We start from the raw sequence: 16,198 nt of genomic DNA on the forward strand, positions 1-16,198 counted from the left end.
AAGAATTCTATTCTAGTCTCTCTTTCCCTACATTCTTCTGGGGATAAAGATAACAAAAGTTTAAATTTAGTTTTTTAAAATACCCTTCAATTTTGATCCAATTTATATTTTTCCAGATATAGAAATCTATTTTTCTAGAAATAGAAAATCTATCTTCTAAAAGCCATCTTGCTCTGTTTTCCTTTCCATGCATTACCCTGGATTATGGAAAGTGGATGAGGAATAAGTTGCTTCCAAAATAATAAAAAATAAAAGAGGTATGATCATTTTTACAATAGAAAAGGTGAAATCAGATAGACGGAAAGTAGCTTGTTTTCATTTTTAGATAACATTTACCTTTTTTCTGATTATAAAATGATTTTGCGATTTTTTTTACTATAGTAAAATACTTACAAACCAACCAAAATCATCCATGGCATTATAGTGCAGAGATAATCGACACTCTGATTTGGTTTTAATATTTCGGTATATGTCCTTGAATACACAAATATACAGAGCATAAAAATAATATGCCTTTTTGTAATTTGTAGTTTTATATAGCCAGCGTTTTCCCTTTTTTACACTAAAAGCTGCTATCATGAGGGAATGAGAGAAATGGCCAAGAAATGAGCAAATTACAGCAATACAGTAAAAATGTTCAGCAGGTAGCACAGAACAAGTGCCATGTGTTTCAAACGTGCAGGTATTTCTGAAGGGAAAAGAATTAGCTTAAAGAAAAAATGATCAGCAAAGACACCTTGGTCAGGTGTTCTCAAAATTGCCAGTGAGGCACAAAGAAGAGGCTCTACTTGAAAGAGTTGCAGGAGCAGACTCAGAAACACAACAAAATAAAGAGATAAATATTTAGAGAAGCAGTATCAGGGCAATACTGATGACAATCCTTAAATTCCAGAGGATACAGAAAAATTTTCCAGTCAACTGTTCTTTGCCCACTTCTCTATGGGAAAGCTGCTCTCAAGTGTGTAAGTTAACTTCTGAATATATTTAACCAAGTTATTTTGTGAACTTTTTAAATATTTTTTAATGTTTGTTTACTTTGAGAGAGAGAGAGTGAGCATGCAGGGGAGGGGCAGAGAGAGAGAGGAAGAGAGAGAATCTCCAAGCAGGCTCCAAGCTGTCAGCACAGAGCCTGATGCAGGGCTCAAACTCAGGAACCGTGAGATCATGATCTGACCAGAGATCAAGAGTCAGATGCTTAACCCACTGAGCCACCCAGGGGCCCCTTGTGAACCATTTTAAGTGATAGTTTGTTTTTAAGTTTTGCTTGTAATATTTCATGACTGAGTATTGGCTCATTTACATTGAAATATTTAATCTCTCGAAATTATTTTGGTGTATGTAAGGTAACTAGATCCCTCTTACAATACAGGCTTGTTACAAAAGTACTTCCATCCACAAGCAAGCTGTGCATGGACGGTTTCAGTGAAGCCCACAGGAGATGATAATGTGTCTATCCCACCTGTCACCCAAGACACTAAGGCACAGCCAGCTTCATGGGCATGTAGTCTGCATAACCACAAAGAATCTTGTGCTCAGAAGATCACACACTTGGTTTAATGCTCTGTTGCCACAGACTTGAAATTATTCATTTTTAAATAAGGGCCCTGCCTTCCCATTTTACATTGGTCCCACAAATTATGGATCTAGTTCTGCCTGAAGGTTCTCACCCAGGCCAGCCCTACAGTTAACAGATGATGTCCACACAGAAAAAGTACATTTCCACAAGTTATATAGGCAGTTGGTACAAGAAAAAAATCAGGAGTATAATTTATCTTCTACACTAACTATGTAGTGTTCTTTTCACAACACTGTGTTCTGCTGTCTACAAAAGTATTCTGAAAAATCATAGCAACATTAGGCTATTTCTACTACCTATAGAGACAATTTCAAGTTAGAACTAGGGGCGACTGGTTGTAAGTCAGTTGAAGCCCTGACTCATGATCTTGGCTCAGGTCATGATCTCATGGTTCATGAGATCGGGCCCCACATCCGGCTGTGTGCTAACAGCACAAGCCTGCTTGGGATTCTCTGTCTCTCCTCTCTCCCTCTCTCTGCCCCTCCCCTACTCATGCTCACTCACTCTCTCTGTCTCTCTCTGTCTCTCTCAAAGTAAATAAATAAAAAACTAAAATAAAATCAGAACTAACCGAGGCACTTGGGTGGCACAGTCAGTTAAGCATCACTCTTGGTTTCAGTTCACGGTTTCAGTTCACATCATCATCTCACAGTTCATGAGTTCAAGCCCCACACTGGGCTCTGTGCTAACAGCCTGCTTGGGATTCTCTCTCTCCCTCTTTCTCTGCCCCTCCCCTGCTCACTCGCTCACACACTCTCTTTTTCTCTCTCAAAATAAATAAAATGTTGCTTTATCACAAAAATAAAATTAGAACGTATCTATACATATGCATTTTGATATATTTTTAAATTCTGTTACATTTTAATCACTAATGGGGGGGGGGGTTGTACTCTTTTAGTTATTTAACCCAGCTCAATGTCCAAATAATCTACAAATATAAATTGACACATGATTTACAAAAAAAAAAAAGAAAAAGAAACTTCATTATCTACATTTCCAAATGTAGGGAACTATGCAAAAACAAAAACTTGGAAACAAAATCTATACAAAAATCATTCCTCCTCAGTCTCAAGATATCAAACTGAAAGTCAGGCAACAACAGCACAGAGAGTCCCATCTTTCGTGTGTCTTTCAGTATGCGCTCATATGCATGTATTCCAAAACTCACTCGCTTTTTTTCCATCAAGGTCTAAAATTATACTAAACATAATCTGAATAGCATTCCAATGAGGACACTGCCCAAAGTCAACTCAAGTGTTAAGAGAAAAAACACCCACCACCTTCTGATCAAAATCACATATGTTGTAATAATTTAATAAATTAATAAAGCTCTCCTAAATCCCTTTATCCAAGACCTCTTTGAAAGCATACATTTTCCAGGAAAATAATACGGACCAACTGCAACTGTGAACTCAATACATTAGTGAATATGCATAAACACAGGAAAGAAATTCCTCTTGAACCAGCAACCAAAAATCAAGTAAGATACACAGAAGAAACTGGGATCATTAGAACTAAAATGCCTTACATCTAATGTGGAGTGCTCTTTTGTCTGTTCCCTACATGGAACACCGAAAGTTACATAACAAAACTTATCCTTACAACTATCCCACAAAGTGCAATATGGTGACAGTTAACACTACTGTAGGACATACTTAAAAGTTACTAAGAGAGGGGCGCCTGGGTGGCTCAGTCAGTTAAGCGTGCGACTTCAGCCCAGGTCATGATCTCGCGGTCCGTGAGTTTGAGCCCCGCATCGGGCTCTGTGCTGACAGCTCAGAGCCTGGAGCCTGCTTCGGATTCTGTGTCTCCCTCTCTCTCTGCCCCTCCCCCATTCATGCTGTGTCTCTCTCTGTCTCAAAAATAAATAAACGTTAAAAAAAAAAAATATGTCAAGCCAATATGCTGTACAATTGAAACTTATAATAGTACTGTGTGTCAATTAAATCTCAATAAAACTAGAAAAAGAAAAATATAATTTATGTGACTCCTGATTTAAAAAACATACCTAGTGACTTTTCTGAAAAGCAAGAAAAATAAATTCATAAAACAAATTCATTAATTTAAAAAAAAAAAAAAAAAGAACCGCCAGGTGGCACAATTCCCCGAGAGCCTCACCTCCATGAAGAACAGTTTGTTATGCTGAGAACTGACCAGAAGGTGGCAACGTAGCCTCAGTTTCTCAGCACCAACAGCTCAGTCTGGTCTTAGTTTAAGGTTTTTCATATACCAAACCAAAAACACACATCTCAAACATCCTTTATACCAGAAAGCTTTCATTTCCTTACATTCTGAATGTTGATCTGTAGTTCCATTTTGTAGTGATTGAAGTCTTTGGCAAGTTCATGGCCCTGATGATAGAAAGTAAACATTCCCTGAAAAAATGACAGCATCTAAGACAAAGAGGGGAAAAAAGGACATTAGCACAAAAAAAAACCTCAGGGGGAAGAAGAAGGAATAAAAAACAGCCACGTGTTTCCCTCATCCCATTGCAATTCTACTGAAATAAAATTAAAAGAAGTCACCAGAAGTCAATTAAATCTAACCGCATATTATTTATTAATCTGTCTCTTTAAGAAATGAAAGAGTTGTGATTTCTCCTTAAATATCAGAGCCATACATAGCTTTTATAGTGCACTGTACTGGAGAAATGATACAGCACCCACGTGTTCTTTTTTGTGAAGAGAATCTCCACATCCATTTATAATTGAAACCTTATCACTGTAGGTCAACACAAACTGTAACAAAAACTGAAATCACAGAATCAAAGAGCTACAGGCTCTCTCCAATGGCATTTAGTGCAGCACAACCTCTCTCTTTTGTCTACCAGGACAGTCAGTGACTGGGGCAGAGACAGGTAGAGACAGGGAGATAATTAAGCTCTGAGTTCTTAGCAACCCTCAACCTGCTCTTCTTGATTAGAGGGCACCTCCTTCTGCCCAAACATGGGAGTAAATTTAAAGTGAGTACAAGCATAATTTGGGATAGGAATTAAGAAAATCCTGAAATTCATTTTCTTTATAATGTCACATAGCATAATGGTAGCAATCTGGGACTCTAATGTCAAGTGGCCAGCAGGGATCAATCCCCAACTTCAGCTATGTTATGAGACCTTGGGGGAAATTAATGAAATTTTCTGTACTTCTATCTCCGTATTTGCTTAGTGGGATAATAAAAATATCTCCTTCTGGAGTTCCTGTGTGGAATAAACACATGAGCGCGATGAAGTATTAGAACAATGCCTTGAACAAAGAGCACTGTAAATAATGTAGGTCATTATTATTTTACATAAAAGAAAGCTTTAAGGAGATGAATTGTTCCCTAATGGTTGAAATTAGGTTAATCTATTATTCCAACTGGACTATTGCTTCCATGAATGCCAATTTTAAGTTAATCATTACTTGGTTATTTTTTGTTTCTCAAAATCACATACAGTGGATAATTGTATAGCATGTAAATTTTATCTCAGTAAAGCTGTTTTTTAAAAAACCACATGCAAAAACACCTATATTAAAATTAATCTTGAGAATCATGAATTCTAGTGTTTCTTGTTTTCACTAAAACCCACAGTATGAATTATTACTTTACATATCTTCATATACGTCACATATATATAACATCTATATAAGCACAAACACAAATCATATGTCTCTGAAATAAGTATAAAGAACTGCCAGAGTAACTCACAAAATAGTTTCAAATGCTCCATATGCTGGTTCTTAACCTCGGCTGCCATGAGCATACAGTTGTGTTAAAAATAATTTGTTACCAAGAATTGCTTAAAGTGCTAAAATTTGGATTGGTGTACTTGCTTCAGAACAAACTCGAGAACAGTGAAGATTATCCATCGACACCACTGCTCACTCTCCCATCCTAACACTTCTTTCACAGGGTTTTCTTTAAAGGGTGGGTCTACAATAGGGTGGCAGAAATTGCACCTGATTGCAGAGTCATTGAGAAATAATATTCACTATATGTTGCTGTGCAAAGAAGGCCGAGAACCACTGAACTGTGAAGGTGGTTCCTTGACCTCATCGCGATCTGGGTCCACCCTTCACAATTCATGATGTCTTGCTTCCTGTTATGTATCCTGGTCCCCAGGAACTGTAAATTTTATCTAGAAAGAAAAATGTTTCTAGGATATCTATTAAATGTAACAGCAGAACAACTTTCTATGATACTTACAGGTTCCACAAACTCAAACTTCTTTCTTTCTTGGATCTCCTGAAGCTTACATACATACTCAAGGGACAGTTCATAAAAGTGCTGCCGGTTTTGCTCCACTTGCATATCTGCCTATGTTAAAGTAATAGAGGCTGGTTAAATCAGAGACGGTAAGGAGTGAAACGCTTGACCAGAGGTTGGCAATGCTATGAGCTCTGTGCAAAATATGGCCTGCAGCCTGGTTTTCTGCACAAAGTTGTCCTGGAACACAGTCGTGGCCACTGGTTTATAGATCTTCTATAGCCACTTTCCTGCTAGAACAGCCAAACTGAATACTATGGCTGCCACAGGGACCTTAGAGTTTGCAAAAGTATACAGCGTTTACTATCTGACTCTGCAGAAAAAGTCTGCCAACGCTTGCTCTTTATGATGAGATTGGCCCCAAAGGATTAAACACTGAAGGATGCCTCTTCACGAAAAACTCACCCCAACCACAACGGGCACCCAAGGTTGAACCATACACATATGATCAAAATCACATAAACATTATTTCCGTTGACAAATCCTGTAAGAATGCAGTCAGCCTGGGAAACTGTAGTCACTTCAGTAGTCATGAGTGAAGGCAGCAGGTGAGGAAGTGGCAGCTATGGTACCATCTCAAGAACCTGGTTCTTAAATACCATACGATCTGGTAATTCCACTTCCGGGTATAACCCAACAAAAGCGTTAATTTGAGAAGACGTGAGCGCGCCTATATTTATGGCAGCATTATCTAGAATGGCCAAGATATGAAAGCAGCCAAGTGTCCACCAACAGATGAGCGGATAAAGAAGATGTGCTATATATACAATGGACTACTGCTCAGCCATAAAAACAGATGAGCTCTTCTCACTTACAACAACATGGATGGACTTAGACGCTGTTAGGCTAAGTGAAATAAGTCAGACATAGAAAGACAATACCATATGATTTCATGTATACATGGAATCTAAAAAACAAAGCAAAACAAAATAAACAAAAAGGCAGAAATAGACCTATAAAAACAGAGAACGAGACGACGGCTGCTGGAGGGGAGAGAGGTGAGGAGGATGGGCAAAACGTGTGAAGGAGAGAGAAGGTACAGGCTTCCAGTTGCAGAATGAGTAAGTCACGAGGACGAAAGGTACAGAATAGGAGATATAGTCAATAGCACCGTAACAGTGTTGTTTGGGGGCAGATGGTAGCTACATCTATGGTGGACAAAGCATAATGTATAGAGCTGTCAAATAACTATGTTGTGCCTGAAACTAATGTAAAATTGTATGTCAACTGTACTTCAATCAAAGAAAAAAGAAAAGAGCCTGGTTCTCAAAAGTTGGGCCAGAGCTTGAAGCCCATCTGTAGGCAGTCAGGCTGTTAAGTCCTCAAAATGTCTCATCCTCTGGGAGTAAACAGGCACCAGATGGTCAGGAGACTGTTCAAAAAAAAAAAAAAAAAAAAAGTTCCAGCTTATCTGGTCTAACTAGAAGGGCACTATGGGAGGAGCAGGGTTCCATGGAGGAAGAGCAGGGAAAGAATGGCCAGCCTAGAAACCATTCTTACAAGGCATCACATAATATATTTCTTAATTTGGCCAATTTTACTTTTAAAGGTATTTATCTAGACATTTCTCCAAAGAAAATATATAAATGGCAAGAAGCACCTGAAAAGATGCTCAACATCACTAATCATTACAGAAATACAAATGCAAGATAACACCTCACGCCTATCAAAACAACAACAAAACTATTAAAAAAAAAAAAAAAAAAAAGAAAGAAAGAAAGAAACAGGGGCACCTGGGTGGCTCAGTCAGCTAAGCATCCAACTTCAGTTGAGATCATGATCTCATGGCTCATGAGTTCGAGTCCCGCGTCAGGCTCTGTGCTGACAACTCAAGAGCCTGTAGCCTGCTTCAGATCCTGTGGCTCCCCCTCTCTCTGCCCCTCCCCTGCTCACACACACACTCTCTCTCTCTCTCTCTCTCAAAAATAAATAATAAAACATTAAAAACATTAAAACAAAACAAGTGTTGATGGAGATATGGAGAAACTGAAACCCTATGCACTGTTGGTGGAAATGTAAAATGATGAAGCTACTCTGGAAAACAGCATAGCAGTTCTCCAAAAAAATTAAAACCAGAATTATCATGTGACCTAGCAATTCCATTTCTCGGTATATACTCATAAAAACTGAAAACAGGGACTCGAAAAGATTTATCTAACCAGGTTCATAGCAACATTATTTTCAATAGCTAAAAGGCAACAGCAAGCAAAGTATCCACTGACAGATACATGGATAAACAAAATGTGATATATATACATATACAATAGAATATTATTCAGCCTCGGAAAGGAAGGAAATTCTGACACGTGCTACAATATGGATGAACCTTGAAAGCATTATGCTAAGTGAATAAGCAAGTCACAAAAGGACAGATACTCTATGATTCCACTTTTATAAGCTACCTAGAACCAACACAGAAAGTGGAAGGGTGGTTGTCAGGAGATAGGGGTAGGGAGCTGGGGAAGTATTATTCAATGGGCACAGAGTTTCAGTATTAAGAGATGACAAGAGCTCTAGATGTGAAGGTAGCGGTGGTCGCACAACAATGTGAATGTATTTAATGCCACTGAACTGTGCCCTTGAAAATCATTAAGTGCGTATATTTTATGGTATGGAAATGTGACAACAATCTTTTTCATCTTGGAGGGAAAAAGTATCTATCATGGCAAAAAAAAATTTTTTTAGCATGAAATGAATTTTCAAGTAGAATGCTATATAAGAGTGTTATGTTACTAAGCTACTAAGCTAAAATGAGAATTTCTACTTAATACTCATCAAAATCATCTTTTTTATGCCTCGAATAACCAGAGTTTGAAAGTTCAGCCACCAGTAGCTAGCAGACACAACTCTGGGGTGGGGGCAGGGGGGAGAGGGATGCAATTTTGTTTTGTATTTAATAAAATGAAGATGTGAACAGTTCCAGGTAGATTCCTCATGTTTGGTTACTGGGAAATGTCCTTCAAGAAAATTACACAAGGATCAGACTTAGCCAAGTAGGCTCTTATTTCAGCAGATTTTCTCACCTGGTTGTCTGTACTATTCCAGTCACCCTGGCATTCATTGATGGTCAACCTCTATACACACCCCTAGTATTCTGGTTATCCATAACCACTGTGCCACGCACTGTGTGATTAGATCACCAAAATCCCCAGGGTTGCCCATAACCTGTCATTTACAACAATGCCAAGGGCACCCTAATGATATGGAGCAGCACAGTCCTTTAGAGCCTGACTCAAGTCTGGAAGGCAATCACTATATGTGGAATAAAGCACAAAGCTTCCAAAACCTTTGGAATTTCCTGAGAGATGGGAATATCTTTTGCCATACATAAAGAGCCTCTCCGGAGTTTATGCCACTGAGATGACTTAGGGTGGGGCCTCTAGATAGCACCAGAAAGACTAAATGATCAGAGGGCTAGAACTTTCAGTCCCACCTACTGACCTCTGGCAAAGAACTTAGGAAGTTCTGTAAAAATGCTTGAACTTCAAGGTCTGTGAGCACATGCATGTGCCTGGAGAGTAATACACCCCAGTTCCATGGGGACAGAAGTTTCTATGCTTGGGACCCTTCCAGACCCCACCGTGCGTACCCTTTCATCTAGCTAGTTATCTCAATCTTTTATACTATTCTTTACAATAAATTAGTTAAGTAAATGTTTTATCTCAGTTCTGTGAGCCACTCAGGAAATGAATCAAACCCAAGGAGGGGGACATAGGAACATCTAATTTATAGCAAGTAGATCAGAAGCACAGGTAACAACACCTTGATTTGCAACTGGTATCTTAAAAAGGGACAGTGTTCTGTACTAAGCCCTTAACCACCTGGGCTGATGCCGTCTCAGGTAGATAGTGTCAGTAGCGAGCTTATTGCTAGACAGTGTGGGAAAACACATATTCAGACTGTACTTTTTACTATCAAGCAAAAGTGACATTTTTAACAAATTCCAAATTGACCATCACCCAATTTCTGGCCATTCCTTCTATAAGTATTTGTAACAAGAACAGACCATTCTCCTGCAAAGTTATTCACAAGATCTACTCCTCCAGTCACATATACTGAAATATAATCAATTGACTGCTCAAAAAACAAAAATATACTTCAAAAATTAACAGAAATAGACTTTTCTCAAATGTCTGATACTTGTTCTAGTGTACATATTAATTAGAATTTAGGGATGGGGATGGAAGTAGAAGGTATTGTGCTCAATAAACATAGAACTACAGCTAATGGTCCTAACAAAATTACCAAAATAGCCAGCCTGGTGTTTGCAACAATCGTCTCCTGTTACTTTCATTTGAGACAAAGAGAAAGAATAAATGATGCAAGTTTCTATGCCTTTGTTCAGTACCACTCTCAGCAAACTTTATAAACCTCTTGAGCACCTCAACTCAGTTCACTAAAGATTAGCAATACATAAGCCAATGCCAAAAGCAACGAAAATCCAAATCTAACCTTTTCCCTTTAAAGAGCATCCCCCCCAAAAAAGGCCTTCACGTTTGCAATAGAAAGCTGTTTCAAGTGGGAGTTTGTATGTTTGTAAAGAGTAAATAGCAAGATAGGGCAGAATGTACAGTTTAAATGAAACTAAAATTATTCATTTTGAGGGTCTCTTCAAATTGCTGATCTGGAGTCTAATTATCTTTGGAAATGATCAAATGGATGGAGCCCTAGCTCACTATGCAAGCAACTTCATCCTTCTTCATTCAGTATTTATTGCCTACTCCCTGACTAGTACTATTCTAGGTGTAAAGGACAGACTACTGAATAAAACAATGTCGCTGCCTTCAAGGAGCTTACAAGATAGTGCAAGAAGCCATGTAACAACCAAATATTTAGTATGTCAAATGTTTGTAAGAATATGAAAAAATTAAAACAGCATAAGGGGGACACTTTAAATAAGATGGTGGGGGACTTCTCTAGTAAGGTGAACTCTGAGCAGAGAGTACGTGGAGGAGTGAGGCATACAGGTCTGGGCTGGAAATGTACCAGGCAGTAGGACAACAAAAAAGCAATGGCCCTGAGCGCAGAGGATGCTTGACCCAACCCAGCCAGAGCAAAGAAGCCCGTGTGGGTGCGAGGACAGGAGGGTGGGCCCTGGGCCTCCGCAGATAGCTAAGTGGGGGGTCTGGGGAGGACCAGCAACATCAAGGCTCACCCTGCTTGCTGTATAGAAAATAAACTGTAGAGGGGCGCCTGGGTGGCGCAGTCGGTTAAGCGTCCAACTTCAGCCAGGTCACGATCTCGCGGTCCATGAGTTCGAGCCCCGCGTCAGGCTCTGGGCTGATAGCTCAGAGCCTGGAGCCTGTTTCCGATTCTGTGTCTCTCTCTCTCTCTGCCCCTCCCCCGGTCATGCTCTGTCTCTCTCTCTGTCCCAAAAATAAATAAACGTTGAAAAAAAAATATTAAAAAAAAAAAAAAAGAAAATAAACTGTAGAAATATCTTGGTGGAAGCAGGGAGACCAATTAAGAGGGCTTTGCAGTAATCCATGTGAGAGATGCCAGCCGCATGGGCCAGGGTGAGATGGCGCCCAGGGTGGGGGGGTGGCGGGGGGAGTAGAAGTGGCCATATTCTGAGAATATCCGGAAGCTACAGACAATATATGCCAACAGACTGGATGTAGGGTAAGAGAGTAAGGGCCAAGGATGGCCATAAAGATTTTGCCTAAGCAACGGCTTGAATAAGATACCTAATTAGCCAGTGAAGAAGGAAATTTACTTACAGCATGAAATTCCCTTCAGGATCTCTGAAAAGAGAGATAAGGGGAAAAGACAGGTAGAATGCTGCTGGCATTAGGAGAGTCTATAAAAACAACAGCTGTCATTTCAAAATGGGCAGAGGGAGCATATGGAACAACTGGATGGTTGTCTACACAATGTGGAATGAGGAGAGACTGGAGCCCTACCTACCTACAGTATTGTAGTGAGGATTAAATGGTATAAAAGCTCCTTTCTCTTTTATAAACTTCCAAACGCCATCCAAATGTCAAAGTTATTGAAGAGGAAAAAGTAAATGTGACATGTGGGGAATGTCAAAATGACCACACACACACATAGTGTGCAACTAAATATCTGACATTTAAATATAAACCAGCTTTATACTAGAGCCAATGTTATTAGCATCATTTTGATGATACTTCAGTAAAAGTATGTTATAATGCTATATTATGCCCAGATTCCTTAGGTGTTTAAAAATAAACAAATAAGAAAAAAAAATCACACTGTTGTGGGATGAGTCAAGATCCCAACAGCTGCAAAACAGCATTATTTTTAATGAAAACATATGTTCCAAATTGCAAACCACTGAGTTTCCATTCAAGTGTGTGAGTGAGAAAACACAAGTGCCAGGGAATTTAGAAAAGAGAAAGACAGACAAAATGAGAGATAAGATATAAATTCCTTTCTCCTTACACATGGCTCCCTCCAAAAAAAAAAAAAAAAAAAAAAAAAAAAAAAAAAAAAAAATTAGTCTATTACCACAAGTAAAGCAGATGCTCTTTTTCCAATAAAGCTGAACTTCCTGAATCTTCAGCATTACATAAGATTAATGCTGCCTTCACATAAAAACAAAATGGTATATGAGCTTATTAAATTCATTTCTTCACAGTCTTGAAAGCCAATTAATGAATCTATTCCCCCCAAAATAATATACCCGTTCTTCAGTAACGCTGGATAAAATTGTTCCCGTGAAAATATACTCCGAATCAAAAATGTTAATACTATGAATCTATACTGAATTAATCACTGTAAGATGTATTCATTATTTTGCGTCTTGTTCCACAAGAACTTTTTTTTCCCTTAATTCATGGCATTACCTCTTCGGTTTTTTTTCATCCCTAGATGAAAAGTTCACAAAAGAAAAGCACACTTTAAATGGAAAAGACATGCACTGCTCATTGAATTTAGGAATAAATTAACAGAAAAATAAAAACAATACCTCTTGTAAGTGTGAGTCTTTCTTTTTGGCTGATAAATTCAAATGCTTATCAATTAGACTATAGTTCTTTTCTGTTTCTTTGTCAAACTTCTTTTTTTCTTCCTACAAGTCAGAAAACACAGACAACTATGATTAAACAGGAGGGGAAATGTATGCGCAAAGTTTATCTACTAGGAAGCTCAAGATATGAATAGTATCTAAAAATAAATAAAGTACCACCGAGTGTGAGGAAGCTATCTGAAAAATCTATCTGTACCCATGCCACTGCTTACGAATCATCAAAGCAGCGTTAGGATTAAAGAGTCACTCATCTTTTCTTTTTTTCCTTTAATGGGCTTTTTACCGAGCACATTAGTTTTCAACTCTTCATACTTCAGTGCTTAGAATTAACACCATGTCACTTGTCCCCCATTAAAAGAAATAATAATAAAAAAGAACACAGGGTTAAAACAGCAAACTTGTGCAGATTTTGGCATAGAAATGGGATTCTTTTAAAACTGAGTAAATTTTAGTCTACATAAAAAAAGGAAGCATCATCACAATTGGGGGGAAAAAATCTTGGGAAAGATTTTAATTGTCCAGTGTGAATTTAACAATAAGACCCTCTGATCAGAAACATCATCTCCTTTCCCAAACTTTCCCAGTGATTTCTGTAACACTATTCAGAATATGTATCAATAGATCAGTCTACAGGGCATAAGGTAAACACTGACACCTTTGTACTGAGACTCTGTGATTAGCATTACAAACCTCTCTCAGGTGCTGCCTAGAACCAGCATTTGCTTCCTTTGTCGATAGAAGCTTTTTGAGAAAACAAGTATCCTAACGGTTAAATACAGAAAAGACAGACGATCTCCTCTGCCAATTTAAGTGGATTTTTAATAAACATTTCTGAGCACCAACGAGAGCACACTATGTCCTCATGCCCTCAAAATGTTTCCATTAACTTCAAACTCTCCCTAACTCTCCAAGGGCTCCTGGAAAGGAACATTCTCTTCCCTATTTTCCAACTTCTATTTTCTAAAGCAAAAACGAACATTTCCCATCTTTTCTGATATGATCTTTTTCTTATTAGGCAAAGAGACTGAACAAAGCACGTGAGAAGTCTGTTTCTTCACATTTGTCATTATTTTTTCAGGACATGGGACTACAAAAACTGTGGGAACCTAGGACAGAGCCTCTGCTGGCTCATCCCACACGGAGGGAAGACAGTCAGTCTCAAGAATGGATGTTTCTTCCCATTTCTATTCCAAGTTGAATTACAAATTAGCTACACAACTTTGAAAAAAAAAATTCACAACACAGAACTTTAGTTTTCTTACTGAAGAAGTCAGGGATTTTTTTTTTTCGTACTTGCTCATTTTTAGATCCAATCCTAAAATTCTGTGACCCTATGGACACCTACGTGTGACAACAGTCACACTTTTGTTGACACAGAAGCACTTTTTCTTTACGCTCTCTAGGTTTCATTTACAACTATTTAAAAAAAAAGTTTAAGGCATGAATACACAGTTACTCTCTTTTCTGCTTTTTATTACTACAGTTTTCATCAACTATTTTGGTGACTCACAGAAAAATAAAGTAAAACAAACATATGGCCACTGTTTCAGAATCTCCACTATTTTAACAAGCTGATAGGGTGGAATGCATGCTGGATCTGGTGTGAGAAAACCAGCTCTCGTCCTGGCCACTTAGGACTGTGACTGCACCAGCCTCACAGCGTTCTCTGAGCATGTTTCTCACGTTCAAACAAAACAGGAAGAGAAGGCATTCCGCTGCATTCACCACACGGTTACCGCAAGGCAGGATCGTGTAGTAAAAAATGCTCCCTAGTGCAGATTCATACTTACCAGGAACACTGAAAACATTTTTACGCATTTGATTTCATCAGAATCACAGAACAGGACAAAGGAAGCAGTGATCTAAAAAGAGCAGTCAAAACACCCAGCACACTCAGCAGCAGTGGGGTTTGTAAGTTAACACGTGGGTAAAGTTGAGAATGAAAGAAAGCGGGGGTATCAAAGGCTTTATGCAGAAAGAATTCAGCCAAGAAAGAACATTCCACCCACCAACAAGAGTGGAAATGCGTTCGTCCGCATTTGGTATGGCGTTATACAAATGCTGCTGTGTTTTGTTTTTAAATCCTAAGACCTAAATAAAATTATTTCTTCTTGCATTTGTTCTCAATGCCATTATAGGGTAGTATTGTTTCTTTGTGCTCATATGGCTTTTGTGTTACACATGGGAGTATAGGCTAGTATACAAGCCATGTCATCTGATTTTTCTGGAAAAGCCGAAAAACCCAGTGATTTTTAAATAGTGACTACCGGGCACCTGGGTGGTTCAGTCGGCTGAGCATCTGACTTCGGCTCAGGGCATGATCTCATCAGTTGATGAGTTCAAGCCTTGCATTGGGCTCTGTGCTGACAGCTCAGAGCATGGAGCCTGCTTCAGATTCTATGTCTCCCTCTCTCTCTGCCCCTCCCCTGCTCATGTTCTCTCTCTGTCTCAAAAATAAACAAACATTAAAAAAAATAAAATAGTGGCAATCGTTTTTTTTTTTTTTCTACATTTTAACATGAGTAAGACAAACAAAATTATGTTTACAGGTTAACTATGATTCACTGAAAGCTTGTAATTGGTTACAAAACCTATGCCCATGCCCCATGACCCCCTCAACCCCCCCCCCAAAAAAAAGTAAAGAACAGTTATTACTTAAAATAGTGTAACCAGGGCACCTGAGTGGCTCAGTGGGTTAAGCGGCCGACTTCAGCTCAGGTCATGATCTCATGGTTCATGAGTTCAAGCCCCGCATCGGGCTCTGTGCTGACCACTCAGAGCCGGGAGCCTGCTTCAGATTCTGTCTCCCTCTCTCTCTGCCCCTCCCCCACTCATATTCTCTCTCTCTCTCTCTCTCTCTCTCTCTCTCCCCCTCTCCCTCTCTCAAAACTGAATAAACATTAAAAAAAAAAAAACAACAGTGAAACCAAATAAGGTGTATGCTGTATAAATGGTAAAGGGAATTCAGAAACCTAAGAAACAAAACTTAATATTTTAAATATATTAGAAGTAAACATACTTTTTAAGGTTGTATCATAAATCACTGGATAAAAAATATTATTCAACTAATGGTGTTGGTATAATTAGTTAACTACTTGGAAATAGAGAACTATGTCTCATATCAAAATTAATTCCAGATGGATTGAAAGAGTCACGAGTAAAAAATGAAACCATAAAAAAGAACAGTTTCATCAGATCTCACAACAGACAATACTTTTTAAGCAAAAAAGAAATGGAAGAAGCCATGAGAACTTCTAAATATCAAAAAATACACAACAGACAAGCTAAAAGACCAACGACAAAGCAGGGAGAAGATGCAATTAATATATAAGAAAAGAAGTAAATATTCCTAATACATAAAAACACTCTTAAGATTAAGCAAT

At 38.5% G+C, this 16,198-nt stretch overlaps 1 protein-coding gene across 3 annotated transcripts in view; it reads right to left on the reverse strand.

The window, feature by feature from the left end:
- Positions 1 to 16,198, reverse strand: part of ARHGAP10 (Rho GTPase activating protein 10) — a 325,048-nt gene that overhangs the window by 198,737 nt on the left and 110,113 nt on the right. For 2 of the 3 annotated variants that reach the window (XM_045466135.1, XM_045466146.1), the window contains exons 5-7: positions 12,756 to 12,857; positions 5,762 to 5,872; positions 3,865 to 3,969 (exon numbers count right to left, since the gene is read on the reverse strand). In XM_045466135.1, the coding sequence (XP_045322091.1) occupies positions 3,865 to 3,969; positions 5,762 to 5,872; positions 12,756 to 12,857 (318 nt within the window). The remainder of the gene's footprint in view (positions 1 to 3,864; positions 3,970 to 5,761; positions 5,873 to 12,755; positions 12,858 to 16,198) is intronic. The other variant, XM_045466157.1, reaches the window with a different exon arrangement.

This window comes from Leopardus geoffroyi, chromosome B1, assembly GCF_018350155.1.
Source record: "Leopardus geoffroyi isolate Oge1 chromosome B1, O.geoffroyi_Oge1_pat1.0, whole genome shotgun sequence".
Lineage (NCBI taxonomy): Eukaryota > Metazoa > Chordata > Mammalia > Carnivora > Felidae > Leopardus > Leopardus geoffroyi.